General features: G+C 45.0%; 1 protein-coding gene and 1 long non-coding RNA gene across 2 annotated transcripts in view; one reads left to right on the forward strand and one right to left on the reverse strand.

Moving 5' to 3' along the window:
• Window positions 1-7,881, forward strand: part of LOC135111160 (T-box transcription factor TBX20-like) — a 105,875-nt gene extending 97,994 nt beyond the window's left edge. Inside the window, exon 6 of the mRNA XM_064024188.1 lies at window positions 4,612-7,881. Coding sequence (XP_063880258.1) covers window positions 4,612-5,191 — 580 coding nt within the window. The 3' untranslated portion in view covers window positions 5,192-7,881. The remainder of the gene's footprint in view (window positions 1-4,611) is intronic.
• The window catches only part of LOC135111161 (uncharacterized), a 220,426-nt gene that overhangs the window by 103,124 nt on the left and 94,715 nt on the right, over window positions 1-22,587 (reverse strand). The gene's annotated exons all lie outside the window — the stretch shown is intronic.

Consider the following 22,587-nt stretch of genomic DNA (forward strand, 5'->3'; position numbering starts at 1 on the left):
CTACCTACCGCCCCCTCCCCCTCCTCTCTCTCTCTCTCTCTCTCTCTCTCTCTCTCTCTCTCTCTCTCTCTCTCTCTTACTTTTCTTATTCTCATTTCTTCCTTTTCCTCGTCGTTTTGTTTTTATTTTGGTTAGAATGAGTAAAAATATGGAGAGAGAGAGAGAGAGAGAGAGAGAGAGAGAGAGAGAGAGAGAGAGAGAGAGAGAGAGAGAGAGAGAGAGAGAGAGAGAGAGAACCCACGCGCAGTCTTTCACCCTCCCATTAATTCAGCCACACTCGACTAAAAGTTTTCACACAAGAGAAAGAAAGAGGGGGAGATTCTTCCACGATTTTCAAGACGTAATTTGACTCAGTGATGAAATGCGCTCGGCTTCCCCTCCCTTACCTCCTCCTCCTCCTTCTCCTCCTCCTCCTCCTCCTCCTCCTCCTCCTCCACGGTCCAGGTAAGGTAACCGCAGGTGTGTTGGGGATAATTAACATCTACGGCGGTACATTTTTCAAGGGCCTCGTCACGACCTGAAGGAAGGAGGAGGAGGAGGAGGAGGAGGAGGAGGAGGAGGAGGAGGAGGAGGAGGAGGAGGAGGAGGAGGAGGAGGAGGAGGAGGAGGAGGAGGAGAAGTCTTCAGCTATTAATAATTCCCATGTGAGATTCATCTCCTCGAAGATGAGACTTGTCGTGTGTTGCCTTGTCTACACACACACACACACACACACACACACACACACACACACGACGCCCCTACAAACCGCTGGGTGCACACACAGGGGGAGGGGAATGGGGGAGGGGCTGGGTAGTGGGGAGGGGGTGGCTGGTGATGGAGGAGTGGGGGCTGGCGCGTTTCTCAAGGGTCGTGTGTAATCAGCCTCAGCGGCACCCCTTATGAAGCGTCCGAGGTGTTGAAGGTATCTGATGTTCACAGCCGCTGCCCCTCCTCCCTGACACGGGCTGCGGCGGCGCGAGAAGCAACCTTTTTGACAGGTCGTAATTAACAGCCAATCACGTCCAAGGCTGCATCCCCCGTCATTGACACTCAGACGCAGGTGCTGCCGGAGTGGAATCGCCGTCGCCAGTCGCTGCGGGGCCTCGCGAGGGGGTCAGACGAGCCGCCAAAAGCCGTGAGTTATTGTACATGAGGCGCGGATCGGGCACTGCCACGGGGCCGCCCAGGGAAGACGATGGTAACATTCAATTAACTTCAGGTTAGAGAATGGATCACTCACCCTCCTCCTCCTCCTCCTCCTCTTCACCCTCCTCCTCCTCCTCCTCCTCCTCCTCAGCCGCCGCCGCCGCCGCCGCCGCCGCCGCCACACGCAGGTGAGACTCCGGTTATCTAATGGCCACGTACGCGCAGGAGACTCCTAATTTAATCTCCGGTGTCTATATACTTACAGGCCGACTTTTAACATTATTTAATTTGATAGAGAACGTTTTGATCGAGCTGATTGCAGTAATACGGGACTAACGACAGGTTGCTGCCAGCCATGCAGATGAGACCGCGAGGAAGAGGAGGAGGAGGAGGAGGAGGAGGAGGGAGACTGTGAGGATCCGGGAGCTACAAGATATTTTTTTTACCTTTTATTTTTGTGAGAGGAAGAAGCAAGTGAATGTGACGATTAAAATGCACTTCTTTCAAGCGACGGAGTTTAGGGGACAGGTTCGCAGGGATGACGAGGAGAAGGAGGAGGAGGAGGAGGAGGAGGAGGAGGAGGATATAAGTATCTCATTTGTTTGGGTCAGTGTGATGAATGCCTGGGAGCGTCGAGGGCAAGGAGAATAAAATAAGTAATTCCCGCCTGCCGGTAACTGGAACAGATGGCGTGTTGTGCTGTGTGTCCCCTGGAGGCGGCGATCATTGGCAAGCCATTTGTTCCTCTCTCCTCAGCGGTAACCAAAAGTGACAGCCCTTTCCTCTGAGGCGAAGATGAGGAGGAGGGAAGAAGGAGGAGGAGGGAAGAGCGAGAAAGAAGACTACATCCACCCACCCACCCACCCACCCACCCACACACACACACACACACACACACACACACACACACACACACACACACACACACACACACACACACAGACTGCATTGAATTTTGTTTTATATTTTGTCTTCTCTGTCTATTTATTTTCCTAGCACGAAGCTTTGCACCTCTTCTCCCGACTCGCCAACCTGCTCGCTGACTTATATTGTAGAAAGACGACTACCATGAGAGCTCAAAGCAGCAAATTAGAAGATAATTAAAGCCACTCCCAGTATCACAGAGAAAAATATATAGAAAAATCCACACTTTTCATGAGAGAAAGAGGGAGAGGAGGAGGAAGAGGAGAGAAAATCAAAACAAACCTCATTTTCTTTACACTAACCAGAGAGAGAGAGAGAGAGAGAGAGAGAGAGAGAGAGAGAGAGAGAGAGAGAGAGAGAGAGAGAGAGAGAGAGAGAGAGAGAGAGAGAGAGAGAGAGACGGTGCAGTGGTTATATCAATAAAAACAAAAGTTGCCTGATGAATGCACACCTGAACCCAGCAATTACCTGCACGGAACGCGGGTCGCACTAAACAAACACTCGACACACACTTTTCCTTCCTCCTAAATGTAATCCCTCATACGCGGCCAGCCTTACCCTCCACCGTCCCCCCCTGAACCCAACACGCCTAAAAAAAACAATAAACACCCCCTCCCAAACAATAAACAACATCAACCCTCCTCCTCCCTTCACCCTTGACGCCTCACCCCACCACCACCATCACCACCACCACCACCACCACCACTACCATCACCACCAGCACAGCCCTGAGACACCTCGCGATTGGGCTTTGAAGGAGAGGAAAGGCGGTAATGTGAGAGACGCCCATCGCGGAATACACGCTGATAACTGGTGATGTCAGCCTCGCCGCACGGTCTGGCTAACGAGGGAGGGGTGGAGGGGCGAGGGAAGGGTGAGGGTTGGATGTAGACGGAGGGATGAAAGGAGGAATGGAGGGATGGATGGAAGGAGTAGTGTCATGTGCGGTGTCTCAAGTTTCCACTGTTATTCCCAAGCACACGAGGCGACGGTGTTTGTGGTAACCTAACTCGACTTTCTCTGCTTCTCCCCCTCTTCTTCCTCCTCCTACTCCTACTCATCCTCTGTTCTTCTTCAACTATCTCCTCACCATACGTTACTTCTTCCTTCTCCACTTCTCCTTATTCTTCATCCCTTTTCTCCTGCTTTTCTTCTTCTCCTCTTTCTCCTCTTCGTTCGTTTCCTTTTTCTTTCTTTTATCATCATAATTAACCAGTCCTGCTTTCTTCTTTTTCTTTTATTTCCTTCTTTCTCGTCCATCTTACTTTCCTTCTGTATCTCCTCTTCCATACATAGTTTCATCATCATCATCATCATCATCATCATCATCATCATCATCATCATCATCATTTTCTTCTTCCTCTTCCTCCTCCTCCTCTTTCTTCTTCATTCAATTCCGTTTATTCATGCTTTAAGTTCTACTTTTATTACCGCTCCTCTTATCACTCCTTCCATCTACTGCTCTTGTTCCAATTTCCTCTTGGCCACACACACACACACACACACACACACACACACACACACACACACACACACACACACACACACACAAACTACCTCCTACTCCTCCTCCAATGACGCGAATCAAGAATTAATATACGTAAAAGAAAAAAAAAAAAAAGAAAGAAAAAAGATAATAGCGTAGCATAAGTAAGGACGATGGTAAAATACAGTGTTTATCATGAACCATCACCAGGTGTATTTTACTCTCATGCTGCTGCTGTTCCCCTTCACCTGCCCTGCGGAGCGGTAGATGCATCATACCACAACCCCCCCCACTGTCTACCCTATCCCCATCCCCCACCCTTGTCTCACCTCCCCGTCCCCCACCAGGATGTATCAGTAATTTACCAGCCCCTCCCCTCTAGTGAGTCTCATTCACAACTTATTGTTTTCATCCATCTAAATCTACAAGGTTTGAGTCAAGCATGCACAAGCTTATTCGTCTCCTCTCCTTTCTCTCTCTCTCTCTCTCTCTCTCTCTCTCTCTCTCTCTCTCTCTCTCTCTCTCTCTCTCTCTCTCTCTCTCTCTCTCTCTCTCTCTCTCTCTCACGTATACGGAAGCGCTGTACCAGTTTGATGAAGGCGATAGCCAAGTGGGCGGCCAGCAGAGCTCTGCGGTGGTGGCTGCCGCCTGGCCCACCCGGTAATGGCGGCCGCCCCTTCCTGCCCGCCTTCTAATTTTCCAAGATGATCCATCAAAAACGAGGCATTTTCTGTGGTGGGATTTCATTTGAGCAAACGTGCCTGACGGGTCTCTCTAGGCAGCGATGATGGTAATATCCGCGTCGTAATTAAGGAACAGATGTCGGCTTGGTGTGTGTGTGTGTGTGTGTGTGTGTGTGTGTGTGTGTGTGTGTGTGTGTGTGTGTGTGTGTGTGTGTGTGTGTGTGTGTGTGTGTGTGTGTGTGTGTGTGTGTGTGTGTGTGAGGCTAGTCTCCAGAGGGGGTCAAGTTTCAATAATGTTATTCTTGGGCATCAGCCTCCTGTCTGTCCCTTGCCTTCCTTCATGCCCTGTCTGGGTCAGGTCTGAGGCTCATCCTGCCTTTTCCTCCCCAGAGACACGATGGAGTCGATGTTGGTGGACCCCCGCTACCTGGGCGCGCCGCTGCGGGGCTACATGGAGCTGGACGCAGAGAACAATAATCTCCTGGAAAAGGCGCGGGCGCAGCTCATGTGGGACCGCCTTGCCGCCATTACCGCGCCGCCAGGAGCTTCTGGCACCACGCCGCAGGTTGCAGCTGCAGCAGCAGCCGCAGCAGCTGGCCTCTTGCCGCACTCTATGCCGCAGCTGTACACCCTCAACCCGTCTCGCGGAAACCCTTCGCCCTCCCCGCTGCCGCTGCCCGCCCACCTGTGGACTCAGTGGACGGCGCTGCACGGCCTCGGGGCTCCGGGCCCCACGCTGTCCCACCTCACGGCGCCCCACACCTCCACTGCCACCCACCTCTCCCACTCGGCACTCTCCGCTGCGCCTTCCTCTTCCTCGCCCTCAGTGTCGCAGGCGGCGGCGGCGGCAGCCCTCACGCGACCGCTCTTCCCAGCGCCGCTCAACCTCCACCGGTACTCACCCTACTTCCTGCCCAAGACCTCGCCCTCAGACCCACGGGAACACGCCCTCCCAGACCACCAGTCCTAGAGGAGGTGGCAATGGCGGCGGCGGGCCAGGCGGCTGCTTGAGGGCCGCGGTGACACGCCAGACCGCAGAACCAACACATTACTTCCCCATCCAGTGCCCGCGGGTGCCTCAGCTCCTGAACACTTTTCATTTAACCGTATGTGATAACCAGACCGATCTGAATGTTCCAGCGCGAGTGTGGACAGCAAGGAGTGAGTTAGTGTAGCACGCCTCCCCCGTGACGTGCCTGGCGGGCCTCCGGGAGCTGGTGGCGAGAGACAACACGGTACAACAACACAGACGTACAAAGTTTTTTCTTTACCCACTGAACCACGTCTGCGGCCGCCAGATGTGTGCCAGTGAACCTTAAAGAGTTCCTTCCTGTCCCTCACGACCACAAGGCACGTACAGAAAGAGAGAGAGAGAAAAAAAAAAACATTGCTTTCCCGCTTTCTTCCGCCTCCCTTCACACCTGGCGCTCGAGGAGGCCCAGGTGAGCTGCAGGGCTGACATGGAAGGACGGCGGGAGGGAAGGAGCGGGTGTCGTACTTGTGATGGAGTGAGTGAGCGACAAAGAAAACGATGGAACAGTTTCCTTGTGATCGTGGACATGAACGTAACGCTGACGTGACGTAAGCATCATGCGAGGCGGAGGGTCGCTCTTCCATCCTGGAGGACGCCGAGACCCTTGTGTGTGTGTGTGTGTGTGTGTGTGTGTGTGTGTGTGTGTGTGTGTGTGTGTGTGTGTGTGTGTGTGTGTGTGTGTGTGTGTGTGTGTGGGCGCGCCAGGCTGTCAGAGGGAAGAGGCTATTTTCTCCCGCCTCTGGACTCCTCTCTCCCCACAACTCTCCCGGCGCCCCTCTCCCTACCGAAGGACCGCTTTATGGAGGACGTAAGGCGCCTCAAGAGTGACACCAAGATATCACCACATGTCTCCTCCTCCTCCTCCTGCTCCTCCTCCGTGACACTGGAAACAAACACCATAAAGTCCTGTCGTGATTCCAGGACAATGAACTCAGGGCCAAAGACTGAACTCCTTAGCCTTTGTTGAGAGAGAGAGAGAGAGAGAGAGAGAGAGAGAGAGAGAGAGAGAGAGAGAGAGAGAGAGAGAGAGAGAGAGAGAGAGAGAGAGAGAGAGAGAGAGAGAGAGAGAGAGAGAGAGAGAGAGAGAGAGAATATATAGATTACAGTTAGCACATTATCTCACTTATTTGTTGTTCTACCTAGCATTCTCTCTATTCTTTGTTAATAAAACCTGCTGCCACCTTCATGACTTATCTTCACTCTGATTTAAGTCACTTCTCACTTTGCTGATAAAGGAGAAATGGGAGGAGATGGAGGATGAGAAAGGGGAGAAGAAGGAGGTAGTTTTGTGACTAATGTAGACTAATGAAAGAATAAAAGAGACTGAGAAAAGAGAAAGAGATTAATAAGTTATTATTTATCTGTTTATCAAGCTTAGAATAATAAATAAACAAATAAACAGAACTAAATTTAAAGGAAAACAAATATTACACAGTTATTTTTCTCCTTCGTTCCTTTCTTCCTCATAACATTTTCTTCCATCCTTCCTTTCCTTTCTTGAGTTATTGTTGTTGTTGTTGGTGGTGATGGAGATGGTGATGACAGAGTGGCTCGAGGTATTGAGACCCCAGCACTGATGATCTCCCGAGTGCCTTGTCCTTCAGTAGTACCAGTGCCAAAGGTGATGAGAGTTGTGGTGGTGACAAGGAGGGGGAGGGGTGTGGTGATGATGGTGGTGGTGAAAATGGTGATGAGTTAGTGATGAAGATATGTTAGCGAAGATGAGGATGATGTATATATATTCTCTCTCTCTCTCTCTCTCTCTCTCTCTCTCTCTCTCTCTCTCTCTCTCTCTCTCTCTCTCTCTCCTTCGTCATTCATTCATTCATTCATTCACTAATTCATTCTTGTGTTTTTGTTTGCTTGTTATTTTTATTTTATTTTTCCTCATTTGTCATTTTTTTGTTTCGTTTTTTTGTTTTTGTGAGAGAGTTTCCCTGTTATGTATGTATGTATGTATGTATGTATGTATGTATGTAAGGTTATGTACATATATAGAATCAATGTCATGAAGGAGGAGAATAAATAAAAAGGAGAGAAAATAACGGAGGAAGAGAGAGAGAGAGAGAGAGAGAGAGAGAGAGAGAGAGAGAGAGAGAGAGAGAGAGAGAGAGAGAGAGAGAGACCGATGAATGGATGAGTGATAATGTTGTAATAATAATAATAATAATAATAATAACAATAATAACAATGGTGAAAAATAAAAAAACAAATGTAACTTGTATATATGATTGTAAATATAACGGTACGTGAATACTTTTTTTTTCTGTTCAATTCTCTGTTCATAATCCCCGTTACGTCTGTACTAGTTATAAAAAAAAATTAGCCGCGATGGTGATGTCTTTCTTCATATTTATTATACAACTCTTCTACTCCTCTTGGTCTGCAGAATGTTATATATATACGAAACATTATTTTTTATCCTACCATGTGTGTGTGTGTGTGTATGTATGTATGTTTCATTTCTCCAACTTACGATGTTTGTTCTCTTTAATTTCTCATATTTTTTTTTGTCTCGTTTTTTTCCGGTAAATTATTTTGTCACTACAGAAGAGAAGGGAAGTGTTGACCATGTTGATATCAGCTGTACATATTTACCACGTGACCAATACATGTGATCAAAGTTTCCAAGTAGACTTATTTTGATTCTCCTGCACTCATTCCCTTGCCTGACAGCTAACGTACGACTCTGGCTGGCCGGGGAGTAAGTGGCCTTGATTTCTTTCACGCTGGAGCCTCTATTCACCCAGCAGAGAAACGGAGATGCGGCATTGCAAGAAGGAGACTAACAGGAATATCAACACACCTCAAAATTCAATAGGCCAGCACTCTTAGTTCTTCTCCTATTTCTTTGTGGGAGTGTTACTGTGACTGAGTTTTTTGTTATCTATTTTTCCCTTTGGCAAGTTTCCCTGTTACGTTCAAATATATAGATAAATAGATAAAAGCCTGCCCTCTTCCTACTATTTCTACTATTGATACTAATACTACTGCAATGAACAAATACGACTGATATGACTGACATTTAAAAGCTATCACGCTTTTATAAGTGAGATGCCGCAAAACACACTGAGATATCGCTGCACCAAATCATATCTAAACACAGAGACAGACAGACATAATGATAGAAACAGAGAAACACATAGAGAAAGACTGATAAAGACAGATCATCAAAATAATAAATAAATAACGTATTGTAAGTCATAAAACTACAACAAACTTAAAATATTCCTATTCTCCTTTAAAATAAAACACCAGGTAAAAATGCCAGTTAACTTATTCACGTACTCTGATAAGTATGAAAGATTGCCTCTGCTTCAGTAATGAGAGTGACAGGTGGATATTGGAGCCGTTCAAAAGACGCGGCCGACACTCACGCGCAGGTAAGGGCGAGGCATCAAATTTCAAACAAAGGAGAATGGAGACACCGCCGGCACTGAACTACCCAACTAAACTGGTCAAACTTTACGAAATTCATCCTATAATTGACTTTTTTGGAAATGGCATACTGGATAATCTCTCGAAGCGAAGGAGGACGTGTTTGGCAAGGAAAAGTACTCTCTCTCTCTCTCTCTCTCTCTCTCTCTCTCTCTCTCTCTCTCTCTCTCTCTCTCTCTCTCTCTCTCTCTCTCTCTTGACAAGCCTCTTCAACTAATACATTCATCTTTCTTTCAGGTCTCTACACTTCTACCCCTCATTCTTTTTGGAAATGGCATTAACAACATTTCTTTTCCTATTACCTTTCTGTCCCAAGCCAGTCTCTCTAATGCACAGCAAAAAACACGTAAGAAAAATCAGTTAATAATTCAGAAATAAAAGGAAATATAATCATATCATCTATTTTTGCGCAGTCCAGTCCACATTCCTATCAGAGCCATTGGATTAGCGCCTTTCTCTTCTCTAAACTGCGGAGTTCCTGTAAACGTTTCTTGAGTTTTATGTCTTCCTTAAAATCTTAGTCTACTTAGCGCTCGTGATTATTTCAGTACATTTACGTATGGTGTTTCTATATTATTTTTCTTTATTCATGTTAGAGGCGGTTCCTTTATCGCTTCTCTGATCGGGAAGGAGGGACATAAAACTAATAACTGGAATGCATTATCTCCCTCTCTCTCTCTCTCTCTCTCTCTCTCTCTCTCTCTCTCTCTCTCTCTCTCTCTCTCTCTCTCTCTCTCTCTCTCTCATACACACACACACACACACACACACACACACACACACACACACACACACACAAACAAACATACGAAAATACCCTACCCCAAATAACACTCAAACACAAGCAAACAAAGCTTTCCCTTCACACACACACACACACACACACACACACAGGTGGTTGGCGGTAGAGGAGGTCAGCACATGGGAGGGAGTGTCAAGCGGTGTGCTGGCAACATTAATAACTGCTACATTATATCACTCGATCTATGCAAATTGACCTACCAGATATGCCGGAAGGAAGGAATTCATGATTATACAAACATATCTGCTGGTGATGCAAGAGTTACCACATGAATTCAAGGTAAAGATTTATTTCTCTAGATGATTATAAAAAGGAGACTAATGTACATGTGAAACTAAGACTGAAATATTACATTCAATCTTTTCACTCCTCGATTATTTTCCCTTAAATCGATGGAAGAGGAGGAGGAGGAGGAGGAGGAGGAGGAGGAGGAGGAGGAGGAGGAGGAGGAGGAGGAGGAGGAGGAGGAGGAGGAGGAGGAACAACTACAACCACAATAACGACTGCAGGACGAGTAACACCAGGATAAGAAAGAGCTGAAGCAGAAAAAAAAGTAAAGAAAGAGAGGAGGAGGAGGAAGAAGAGATCACCCACACACAACAAATATGAAAAAAAACAAAAAAACATCCACCCCCTCCACCACCACCACCACCACCACCACCACTATCACCACTACTACCACAAAACAAGGCGATGATGACGGCCCTGACTCGCCTCTCAGGGGCTAAAATTACCTGGGAACACTGAAATTCTCTCTCTTCTCGCTCTCTCTAAAAAGATAAGAAGGAACCAAAATTGTTACACAGAAATCAGGTTATTATTATTACTATTCTTATTATTGTTATTATTTTGTTGTAGTTTTTTCTCTCTTGCTCTCTCAAAAGAACAAAATCATATCTTGCAAATACTAAACTCTCTCTCTCTCTCTCTCTCTCTCTCTCTCTCTCTCTCTCTCTCTCTCTCTCTCTCTCTCTAAAACCAAACTCGTCTCCTACAAACACTGAACTTTTATCATTTATGTTTCTCTTTAAACAAATAAAGGTAAAGACAGCTTAAACTTAATAAAGATACAAACGAAAACCAGATTATCACTTTTTTTCCTCACTAATACATCTTCTCTCTTCAGTTGCGAGCCATGAATGCATTATAATACTAACCACTTTTTCTTCATCGCTCCACCATTTCTTACTTCTTTTTTTTTTTTATGTAAGAGGGGCACTGGATAAGGGCAACTAAAAAAAGCGGAAAAAAAGAAAAAAAAGAAAAAAGAACGTCCACTGAGGTGCCAAGGTGAAAGGAATCATCCAAAATTGAGGAGATAAGTGTCTTGAAAACTTGTAGATGCATTAGTGACGCATAAAGACACAGAATCATTCTAATGCACTCTTATTTACGTCTATCTACTGCCTCGTCTTCACCTTCCTGTCACGCACGCTGTTGAAATCCCAAAATGACACGCGTTTCGAGGTGAAAACAGTAAGTAATAGAGACATTTTTAGAGTGGTGCCCCTGCCGCTGTCTTGTCCCTTTAGTTATGTGATTTAATGCTGTGTTTCAAGGAGATGTGTTCTCTCTCTCTCTCTCTCTCTCTCTCTCTCTCTCTCTCTCTCTCTCTTGATAAACAAAGTAAATGTATGAAAAGGCACAAAGAATGATAAACACAATGAATAAACTTACACACACACACACACACACACACACACACACACACACACACACACACACACACACACACACACACACACACACACACACACACACACACACACACAAATGCCCCGATCTACACTTCATTAGTCACCTGTAATTACAAGCAATACTCCCATAGGCATTAATCAACATCAAGGTGCATTATTTAATTACAACGGAGAGGCAAATGTACACCTACACTCACTCACACAGTCACTCACTACTCCCACTACGATATACACCAATCTGAAACACTAGAACCTATGCATGTGGTCTTTACAAACACCTGCAAGAGAGAAAGAGATGAAAAGGAATAGGTGTTGCAGTTTTTAGTCAGGTTAATGTGTGGAGGTGGCCTGGAGGACGAAAAATGTTTGAGTGGTTAGTGATTGAGAAAATATGTGTCAAATACCAGTGAAGGGGTTAAGGTTCTATGGACAGAGACTTGGGTAGGTAAGGTAAGGTTAGGTTAGGTAAGGTTAGGTTAGGTTAGGTTAGGTAAGGTAAGGTTAGGTAAGGTAAGGTAAGGTTAGGTTAGGTAAGGTTAGGTTAGGTTAGGTAAGGTAAGGTTAGGTTAGGTAAGGTTAGGTTAGGTTAGGTTAGGTTAGGTAAGGTTAGGCTAGGTTAGGTAAGGTTAGGTTAGGTAAGGTAAGGTAAGGTAAGGTAAGGTTAGGTTAGGTAAGGTTAGGTTAGGTTAGGTTAGGTAAAGTAAGGTAAGGTTAGGTTAGGTTAGGTAAGGTAAGGTTAGGTAAGGTAAGGTAAGGTTAGGTTAGGTAAGGTTAGGTTAGGTTAGGTAAGGTAAGGTTAGGTTAGGTAAGGTTAGGTTAGGTTAGGTTAGGTTAGGTAAGGTTAGGCTAGGTTAGGTAAGGTTAGGTTAGGTAAGGTAAGGTAAGGTAAGGTAAGGTTAGGTTAGGTAAGGTTAGGTTAGGTTAGGTTAGGTAAAGTAAGGTAAGGTTAGGTTAGGTTAGGTAAGGTAAGGTAAGGTTAGGTTAGGTAAGGTTAGGTTAGGTAAGGTTAGGTTAGGTTAGGTTAGGTTAGGTTAGGTAAGGTAAGGTTAGGTTAGATTAGGTAAGGTTAGGTTAGGTAAGGTAAGGTAAGGTTAGGTTAGATTAGGTTAGGTAAGGTTAGGTTAGGTAAGGTGAGGTTAGGTTAGGTTAGGTTAGGTAAGGTTAGGTTAGGTAAGGTAAGGTAAGGTTAGGTTAGGTAAGGTTAGGTTAGGTTAGGTTAGGTTAGGTTAGGTAAGGTTAAGTTAGGTTAGGTAAGGTTAGGTTAGGTTAGGTTAGGTAAGGTAAGGTTAGGTAAGGTAAGGTAAGGTTAGGTTAGGTAAAGTTAGGTTAGGTTAGGTTAGGTAAGGTAAGGTAAGGTTAGGTTAGGTAAGGTAAGGTTGGGTTAGGTAAGGTTAGGTTAGGTAAGGTTAGGTTAGGTTAGGTAAGGTAAGGTAAGGTAAGGTTAGGTAAGGTTAGGTTAGGTTAGGTTAGGTTAGGTAAGGTAAGGTAAGGTAAGGTTAGGTTAGGTTAGGTAAGGTAAGGTTAGGTAAGGTAAGGTAAGGTAAGGTTAGGTAAGGTAAGGTAAGGTTAGGTTAGGTAAGGTAATGTAAGGTAAGTAAAAGGCAAGGGAAGGGAAGGGAAGAGAAAGGAAGAGGTGTAGGGTATCCAAGTCTCAATGGTCGGTCACCTGGTATTCTGTTTGACTCTCTCTCTCTCTCTCTCTCTCTCTCTCTCTCTCTCTCTCTCTCTCTCTCTCTCTCTCTCTCTCTCCTTCTCGATGTAGGTAACCGAAAACCAAGGCACACACACAGGTGCGACAGGTGAGAGTCTTCTTACTTGTACTGAATCTCTGTCACCTGTGCGTGTTAAGGTAGAGAGAGAGAGAGAGAGAGAGAGAGAGAGAGAGAGAGAGAGAGAGAGAGAGAGAGAGAGAGAGAGAGAGAGAGAGAGAGAGAGAGAGAATGAAACACACACACACACACACACATCCTTCCTTATTTATTTCAGCCCGTGAAAAATAACTGAACAAAGAAAATTATATGTACATTAATACCTGTAGTAAGGAAGCAAACGTTATATTCAGTAATTACAGATCCTGAGAATAATGAGATCAGAGTTATGAAGTGAATGACACAAGTGATTAAGAAGTACAAGCCGCTCATTAATCTGGGAGTCATTATCTTGGTCGAGACGAAAGTGTCGAACCAAATGAAGCTTTTTTCTTTAAATTGGCCATGTGATAAGTACTGTATATTTGTTTCATTGTGGAGTGCGTGACCTGTACTCTTGGCCCTCTGACCTGTCATTCCTGCTCCTCCCTCCCTGCCCTCTGGATTGGTATATGCAAGTACGTGCAGGGAATATGGTGCGGATTTTTTTCATTTTATTTTGTGGTTTACTTTGTCAGTACATGTGTTCGGCCATAAATACCAATGTGTTATGATTTTAGATATCAGTTTGTCGAAGTTTATCTATCCATCCATCTATCTATCTATGTATATATCTATCTGTTTGTTTGTTTGTTTACTTGTCTACCTATTCATCTATACATCCCGCCCAGGCCTGTGTGTCACGGGAAGGACGTTTCATTCCTCAAACAAAATGGATGGGACGAAAAAAAGGGCATCCCAACGTGTGCCTTCCTCCTCTCGATCTGCTGACGGTCTGTGTCGCTACTCGTTGCAATGTTACTGTAAGTTTGTATATCCAAGTAATGCAACGCTTCTTTATTGAGGGTGAAAGAGCAACAAGATCTAGAGACACCTTAATTATCTGAGGCTATACCTTATGAACGGTAGCTTTTGAGGCTCTGTTCTCATGGGTTCCCGCCACTGGGAGGAGACGCGCCTCAGGTTCGCGCACGCAGCCTCCTATTGCATTCAGGACGATGGCTTCTTGTCACTCATTTATAAGCATATCGCCTTGATTTCAAGCTTGCATATCCAACTCTCGAGCATGTCTTGGGTCGTTTATATGCACGATTTGGTCAAAAGAAAAATATATATAATATCAAACCTATTACTGTCAAATACTTCATTCTTATGTCTCCATTACTGCCTCACAGCTCGCGTAGCCTTCCCTTAAACGAAAAATTTTACGCGCATAATATTTAGTAATGTTTCTGGACAGGATGATGGAAGTAGCAGAGCAGCAGTAAATAACATGTTACAATTTACGGATTCACACTAACACAGGTGGCGGAGGAGCGGCGGGTGGAGGCGCTGCTTGCCAAACCCGCCCGGGCTTCAATCTTGACGAGGACGGCCAGGTTCAAACATTCCATCACTTCTCCACAGATGATCGGGGTGTTAGGACTCTGGGTAACGTCTGGAGATTGGAGGGTGGGGCGCGGGTAACTCTGTACTGTAACCTTGACTATGGAGCGACCTGCGATGCCGTGAGAGGTTAAGGAAGCGCAGGTGAGGGAGTGTATAGCGCTACTCTGATGTGCCGCCTGTCTTTCTCCCACGCTAACCCGGACAGGTGTTGGGTAAGTGTGCAAAACATGGGGGTTTGTGTTTAGTGCGTTACTTGCACGGTGTTTCCAGGCACTTTGGGAGACATAAAAGTCAGGGCAAATGACAGCTGTTACATTACAACATTGCCATTACTACAACATATATAAAGCAGCGAACACATCAGTAGAGCTTAATGTATGTAATAAGACTTCGCGCATCAATATTTATGTAACTCGGATAGAGAGACACACGGTCATTTGCAGTCACAGGTGGGCGGCAGGCGGTGTGCTGCAAGGCGCGGAGAGGTGCAGGAACGCTCACACAGATAAGACTGCTGCCGCTGCTGTCTTTCATGAGTTGGTGTTATTTTACGTACAGTTCAGGCTAATGATGTGAGTAATTATGTGGTTAGGGGTGATCGGGACTGTCACGATATCTTGTCACATCACAGTTATTAGGGAGATGAATTATTGTAGTTTGGTAAAAATTAGTGACGTGGGTAAATGTTTGATCTCTCTCTCTCTCTCTCTCTCTCTCTCTCTCTCTCTCTCTCTCTCTCTCTCTCTCTCTCTCTTTCTCAAAACACTTAGTTATTCTCACCTCCGTGTTTAATTTCTAGCTAATCAACTACTACTACTACTACTACTACTATCTCCAACAACCACACTCACCATCTTTTTCACCACAAATCAAAGCAATCACCATCACTATATTCAATGAAACACCACCATCACCACCACCACAATCACCACCACCATCATCACCACCACCGCCACCAGTACCACGGTCGTCAGTATCAAAGAAAAAAAAAAAAAATGAAAAGGCCAAGAAGAAAACTGGAAAATATACATACAGTAATTTACGTACACTGACAATATTAAGTTTGGAACGATTGAAAGGGTTTTGTTAGAGACGTTAACGACATCATGCTTCAACTTTCTTTACACATACAACGCAAGAAAGAAAAAAATAAAGATGGGAATAAGGCAGAGAGAGAGAGAGAGAGAGAGAGAGAGAGAGAGAGAGAGAGAGAGAGAGAGAGAGAGAGAGAGAGAGAGAGAGAGAGAGAGAGAGAGAGAGAGAGAGAGAGAGAATGAAAATTAATCCGAATGTCTCGTTATTTCATAAGATAGAACAAGAACAAGAACAAGAACAAGAACAAAAGGAAGAACGAGATCAAGAACAAGAAGAACAAGTACAAGATAAACAAGAACAAGAAGAATGTGATACTGATAATGGAGGATGAGATGAGGAAAAGAAAAAAAATATATATATGACTGAAGAGGAGGAGGAGGAGGAGGAGGAGGAGGAGGAGGAGGAGGAGGAGGAGGAGGAGGAGGAGGATGAGGAGGAGAAAAGAGACAAGACAAAAGGAGACATCATCAGGTGCCGAGCAATGACAAGGAAGGAAGGTGAAATAATGGTTTTAAGCTGGCGAGGGGTGGCGGGCTGGCGGGTGGAAATAGATTTAATAAAGATATAGGTAAGCAGAGGCTTGGTAATAGAGTCGTGAATGAGTGGAATTGCCTGTCGGGCCATATCATTAGGGCAAACACGCTGCAAAACTCTAAGTACAGGGTAGGCACACAGCGGGGCCGACTGAGGGCTGGCTGGCTGGCTGGCTGGCTGGCTGGCGAGGTGGTGGTGGTAGCGGAGGTGGTGGTGGTGCTGGTAGATCTACGAGTGGGACTGATGGTGTTATGAAGGTGGAGGTGGTAACTCAAGTCCCACTTTCTGTCTTTCTCATTTCTTGAAGTCTTGTAAAATTCTAGTAACGACGCAACGACACATGGTCCTGCCCGCGTCATGTTGTCTTGCTTGTTTTCTCGTTGTTTTTAGTGTTATTTTACTTGATGCAACCACCACTATCACTGTCAATACCACCACCATCACCACCACCACCACCACCGACAACAACAACAACCACCGCTCCTGCTGTCGCTGCTGCTGACGCTACGTTGCTACTGTTGCCGTTGCTGATGCTGCTACTGCTATTACCCCTGCTTCTACTACTACTACTACTACTACTACTACTACTACTACTACTACTGCTACTACTACAACTACCACTTACATATTACCACTGTTATTTTTACATCTACTATTGCTTCCGCTTCTGCTATGCTACTACAACAACAACGAATAATAATAATAATAATAATAATAATAATAATAATAATAATAATAATAATAATAATAATAGTAGTAATAACAACAATACCAATAACAATAATGATCATAAGAAAATAATGATCTAATAAGAATAGTCATTAATTGTTTAATATGCCATCATCAATAATCAGCCGCTCATTTGATAGAATTTTCATTACTATCTTCATCATTATCATCATCATTTTCATACGCATTATTATTAGTATTATATTTATGAAGAGCATCACTAATATCATTATCCACGTCAGTACCAGTGCTGCTGCCCTCATCACTTCAAAGAATCAAGCAAAATTTTTATCACCACTCAAAAAGGAAACCATATTACTACACACACACACACACATACACACATACACACACACACACACTAATACTTGCACTACACACAACAAATAATACGATACTGACCGAGACAGAGAGAGAGAGAGAGAGAGAGAGAGAGAGAGAGAGAGAGAGAGAGAGAGAGAGAGAGAGAGAGAGAGAGAGAGAGAGAGAGAGAGAGAGAGAGAGAGAGAGAGAGAGAGAGAGAGAGAGATGCGTAGCGGACAGATAAGAGCTCCAGTTAGCAGATGGACGTTTAGATAAGGATCCCCCCACCCCAATTTGGCGGGCCAGCAACGGAAGGCGGCCATCTCTCTTCCCTCTAACGACCGCTATCTCCCACCCCGGCATTTAATTACAATATCCCGATATCAAAGATGGTGGGCCACATTATGCTCATTAAGGAACATTATAAATTGGTCTTGCCTATTACGGACACTAAGTCACGGCCCACAGTCCGCTAATTAGATGTAGAGGCTGTGTGTGTGTGTGTGTGTGTGTGTGTGTGTGTGTGTGTGTGTGTGTGTGTGTGTGTGTGTGTGTGTGTGTGTGTGTGTGTGTGTGAGAGAGAGAGAGAGAGAGAGAGAGAGAGAGAGAGAGAGAGAGAGAGAGAGAGAGAGAGAGAGAGAGAGAGAGAGAGAGAGAGAGAGAGAGAGAGAGAAAGGCACGGTGACGAAAGAGGAGGAGGAGGAAAGTAGAGATGGTGTACTTAATTAAATAATGAAGAGACGAGGAAATAAATGATGATGTGGTGTATAGAATAATGAAGAGGGAGAAAATAAGGGTGAGGGTTTAACGAAAATGGAAGGAGGAAAGAGAAGGAAAGTAAATAGTGAGATGGGGAAGGAAAGAAGGATGAGGATATATGAAAAATTAAATAAAGGAAAAGAAGGAAAAGACTAGTGAGAAATATTAAACACTTTATGTTAATGTGGAGATACAAACAAACTATAAAATAAATGAATATATAAATAAACTAACATGCAAAATACAACACACACACACACACACACACACACACAGCTTCATGTATGTATGTATGTATGTATATATTTACTCGTTTACTTATCATTCATTCATTTATTCTCTCTCTCTCTCTCTATTACTACTACTACTACTACTACTACTACTACTACACATTACTCCCGTTTCAGTTTTCTTACTATTTCCACTTGGTCAGTCATTATGGTTGGTGATAAGTGGAAACAGGTAGGCACGTCTCATACAAGGAATTGCTACGTGTAAGTTTGATGGCTTCGTGCAGCTTCCCTTATTTCTTACGTGTGTCCCTTCATACCTTCACGCTCAGACACACAGTATACGCGCATCTATTTTAGAAATTCAGGTACTGTATTCTTTTCCTCTATTAGTCTTGTGCCTCTTTCGTTGACTAATGTACGTTTGTAAGCCACGTAAATGTTGGAATGGCATGCACGCAAACACACGCACACGCACACACACACACACACACACACGCACCAAGTAGCACAGAAGCCTCCACATGGATTTGTACAGAAGCTAGACACACACACACACACACACACACACACACACACACACACACACACACACACACACACACACACACACACACACACACACACACACACACGTACAAAAAAGCCCCATCACTAATAAGTTAACCCCTCCTCTTGAAAAAAAAAAGTTAAGATAAAACTAATTAACAAATTAAAACCGATAAATCACACTGACAGCTGATCATAAAAACACGCAACACACACACACACACACACACGAGAGAGAGAGAGAGAGAGAGAGAGAGAGAGAGAGAGAGAGAGAGAGAGAGAGAGAGAGAGAGAGAGAGAGAGAGAGAGAGAGAGAGAGAGAGAGAGAGAGAGAGAGATGAAATTCCGAGTCTAATTAATTTATATCCCTACCAGTTCATATTTGTTTACGATCCGTCTACCTATTTTTATTCCTCCGCCTCCACCTGTGTGTCCGAGAGGCGACAATGAAAACGGGGACATTTTTACAGCCGCTGATGATATGTTGTGGCCACCTGAATGGGAACGATAACGTTGATAATGGCAATAATGACCAAGATAGGAAAAGAGGACAATACCGTGTCATTAGGTGCTCTCAAACTCTTATCCGGTAGCCAAGGGTAAGGGGGGATAAGAGGAGTGGGAGGAGGAGGAGGAGAAGGAGGCTGAGTAGGAAGAGGTTTGAGTGTGGTGGTACAGATGGTGTCTAGGGAGAAGGAGGGTTGAAAATAAGGTGTGTAATGATGATAGTGATGATGGTGATGAAGAAGGGAAAAAGCCGGGAAGAAGAAGAAGAAGAAGAAGAAGAAGAAGAAGAAGAAGAAGAAGAAGAAGAAGAAGAAGAAGAAGAAGAAGAAGAAGAAGAAGAAGAAGAAGAAGAAGAAGAAGAAGAAGAAGAAGAAGAAGAAGAAGAAATTAAAACAACATCAACAACAACAACAACAACAACAACAACAACAACAAATCATCATCATCATCACCATCACCACCACCACCACCACCACCACCAACAACAACAATGACGATAATTACAACAAAAAAGAACAGCATAAAAGATGATGACAACACCACTGATAACAATGACAATAACAACATGTCTAATACCCCAAGTTATCACACACGGGAATCGCACTGGGGACGTGGTTCTGTTGGCGCGTAGGTACGGAAGCGCATGGCCCACTCCTCACCTGCCCGTCAGCCGCGACACCTGTCCAGCGGTAAGGAAGCGGAGGCGGGACACGAGGAGATTAAGGACAGGTAAACTTTTTGCTGGGGACTTTACTTTTTGTATCGCTGGGTGGGCAGGACACGGCGGCAACACGGGCAGCTTACAGGTTACAAGGGCCGAGTAAACAAACCGTGCCAGGAAAGAAAGAGAGAGAAAAAAAGAAAAAAAAGGATGAGAGAGGCAATATATACTAGGGTGGCAGGAGGCGGAGGAACAAGAAAGAACAAGAAGAGACAGGAGGTAAAAAAAAAGACATGAGTAAGAGATCTGTGCCGCATTGCCAACGAGATCAGGAGTAAAGTCAGCGACGAGAGAGAGAGAGAGAGAGAGAGAGAGAGAGAGAGAGAGAGAGAGAGAGAGAGAGAGAGAGAGAGAGAGAGAGAGAGAGAGAGAGAGAGAGAGAGAGAGAGAGAGAGAGAGAGAGAGAGAGAGAGAGAGAGAGAGAGAGAGAGAGAGAGAGAGAGAGAGTGCTGACAGATTCATTGAGCTCAGAGATGAAAAAGGCGATTATATATATATGAAAGCACTCATGTCCCTGCGCTTTGAAGGTATCGGAGGAGGAGGAGGAGGAGGAGGAGGAGGAGGAGGAGGAGGAGGAAAAGGCACCGCTACTGATAGATTTATTAATGTGAAGAAGGAAAGTCATTATTATCTATAGACAACCACTCCCTCCCTCTCTCTCTTCATCCCCCCCAGTCTACCTGCCTTGTCGACTTCTTCATGCTGAGTAAAGGAAGTGTTGAAAGTCTCATTAGAACGAAGAGGAGGAGTGGTTGTATATAAGAACACCGACCCTTTCTTATTTTCATCCTCCTCTGCCGCCGCCGCCTCCTCCGTCGCCTTCTCTTCCGAGTGCTGGTGAGACGTACGATGCTGTAAAAGCCTTACGAGTGTACACAGTGATATGTTAGTGTGCAAACTACTAACTTTTAACATCGCTGGGAAAGATTCTACTTGATGTGGGCGTTTTCAAAGGGAGAATGAAGAGGTCTGAGGAGAAAAGGGAAACTGGGAGGAAGAGGAAGAGAAGGAGGAAGATAAGGAAGAAGACGAAGTGGAGAACGAGGGAGAAGAAAGCAAATGTAAAGAGGACGACGAGGAGGAAGAGGATGAAAAGGAAAACAAAGACGAGAACAAAAACAAGAACGTGGAACAGACGAGTACAAATCAAGGTGACGAAGAACAAGGCGGGCGAAAGGGCGAAGACCGAAACGGAAAAAAAATACAGAAGCGGAAAAAAAAGAAGAAAATGAAGAACAAGAGAGAGAAAGAGAAAGATTACATTTACTTACAAGGCAATATAGATGAGATAGACACCAGGAGGAACCCACCTCATGATACCTCACCGCTCAAACCTTCTCAGATCAAACGCCCCCGGTAAGACTGTCACGGGAAGACCACCTTGATGCGACCTACTGAGTCTTTCTGACCGAGACGCAACACAAGGGAGCGAATCGGAGGAAGAGAAGATAGGGGGCCGGGAATAATGGGATAAAGAAAAAAGGGGTCAAGTGGTATAGAGGTCACTGTGACGAATGGTAATGGTAAAAATGGCAGTAATGACCCCAGTGCTGTTATTATATAGACATCAAGGGTGGTCTAAGGGCCCTTTTATTTTTTTCATGTCCTTTGATGATGCAAGACTGTCCGATTCTATTATCTTTCCATTATCTTCACGTTAAGGATTACGAAGGAAAATAGAAGAAGAAAGGGTTACGATATTTATTTATTATATATATATATTTTTTTTTTACGTATAATGTGAAGGTATGTGTGTGTGTGTGTGTATGTATGTATGTATGTATGTATGTGCATCAGCTTATGGATACTTGAAAATATGTGTGTGTGTGTGTGTGTGTGTGTGTGTGTGTGTGTGTGTGTGATTGAGGCCGTACAAGGCACATTTTCACATCTACGTGTACCATCTGCAGGAGGAGGAGGAGGAGGAGGAGGAGGAGGAGGAGGAGGAGGAGGAGGAGGAGGAGGAGGAGAAGGGGGCATAATCTTGCGTGAGGGGGGTGGGGGCAGCACTGACAGCTGACCTGGGAAAGAAATAGCTTCCCACACTCCCTCTCCCAAACTCCCCAACTCATAACCCGCCCCGCCCCGATCAGCGCCCCCCAAAGCTCCCCGCCCCGCCCCGGCCCCTGCGCGCCGTTCCTCACCTGTCGTGTAAATGAGGGTAATGAAAGCAGATACCTTCATCCGGGGGCCGTTTGATGTCCGCTCTATGTTAATGAAATCTACATCATGCCCCGCGCGCCCCTTCCCACGCCGGGCCGGGATAAGTAACCTTTATGCCGTCATCCTACGCGCAAGAATTAGCGATGATCTGGAAATTGCACGTTGGCTTAGGGGAAAAAATTACAAATCCTTGCATTAATTGCCTCATTTTAGGGATATTTTCCATGAAGAAGAGCGTCATTAATTAGAAAATAATGAGAGGTGATGACAGAAGGTCGCTATGTAATACGAAGACTAATTACTGCAATATCCCCCGCCGCCCAGTAATTAATAAGGATAATCATCAGCTGCCGGCAGAATTATGTGATTATAATAATTAGGATAATTATGATGAGGCCTGATCAGCCGAGTCACCATTAAGTTTCTCTTTGTGTCAGAATTACACGCCGGATAAACACGAAGGCGATCCAGTGGATGTGGAGTATCGACACAGACGCCGCTCACCCACTAATAACCATTTGTCTCGCCGCGGCGGAGGGCTGCTGCGGG

Source organism: Scylla paramamosain, chromosome 21 (genome assembly GCF_035594125.1).
Source record: "Scylla paramamosain isolate STU-SP2022 chromosome 21, ASM3559412v1, whole genome shotgun sequence".
NCBI classification, from domain to species: domain Eukaryota; kingdom Metazoa; phylum Arthropoda; class Malacostraca; order Decapoda; family Portunidae; genus Scylla; species Scylla paramamosain.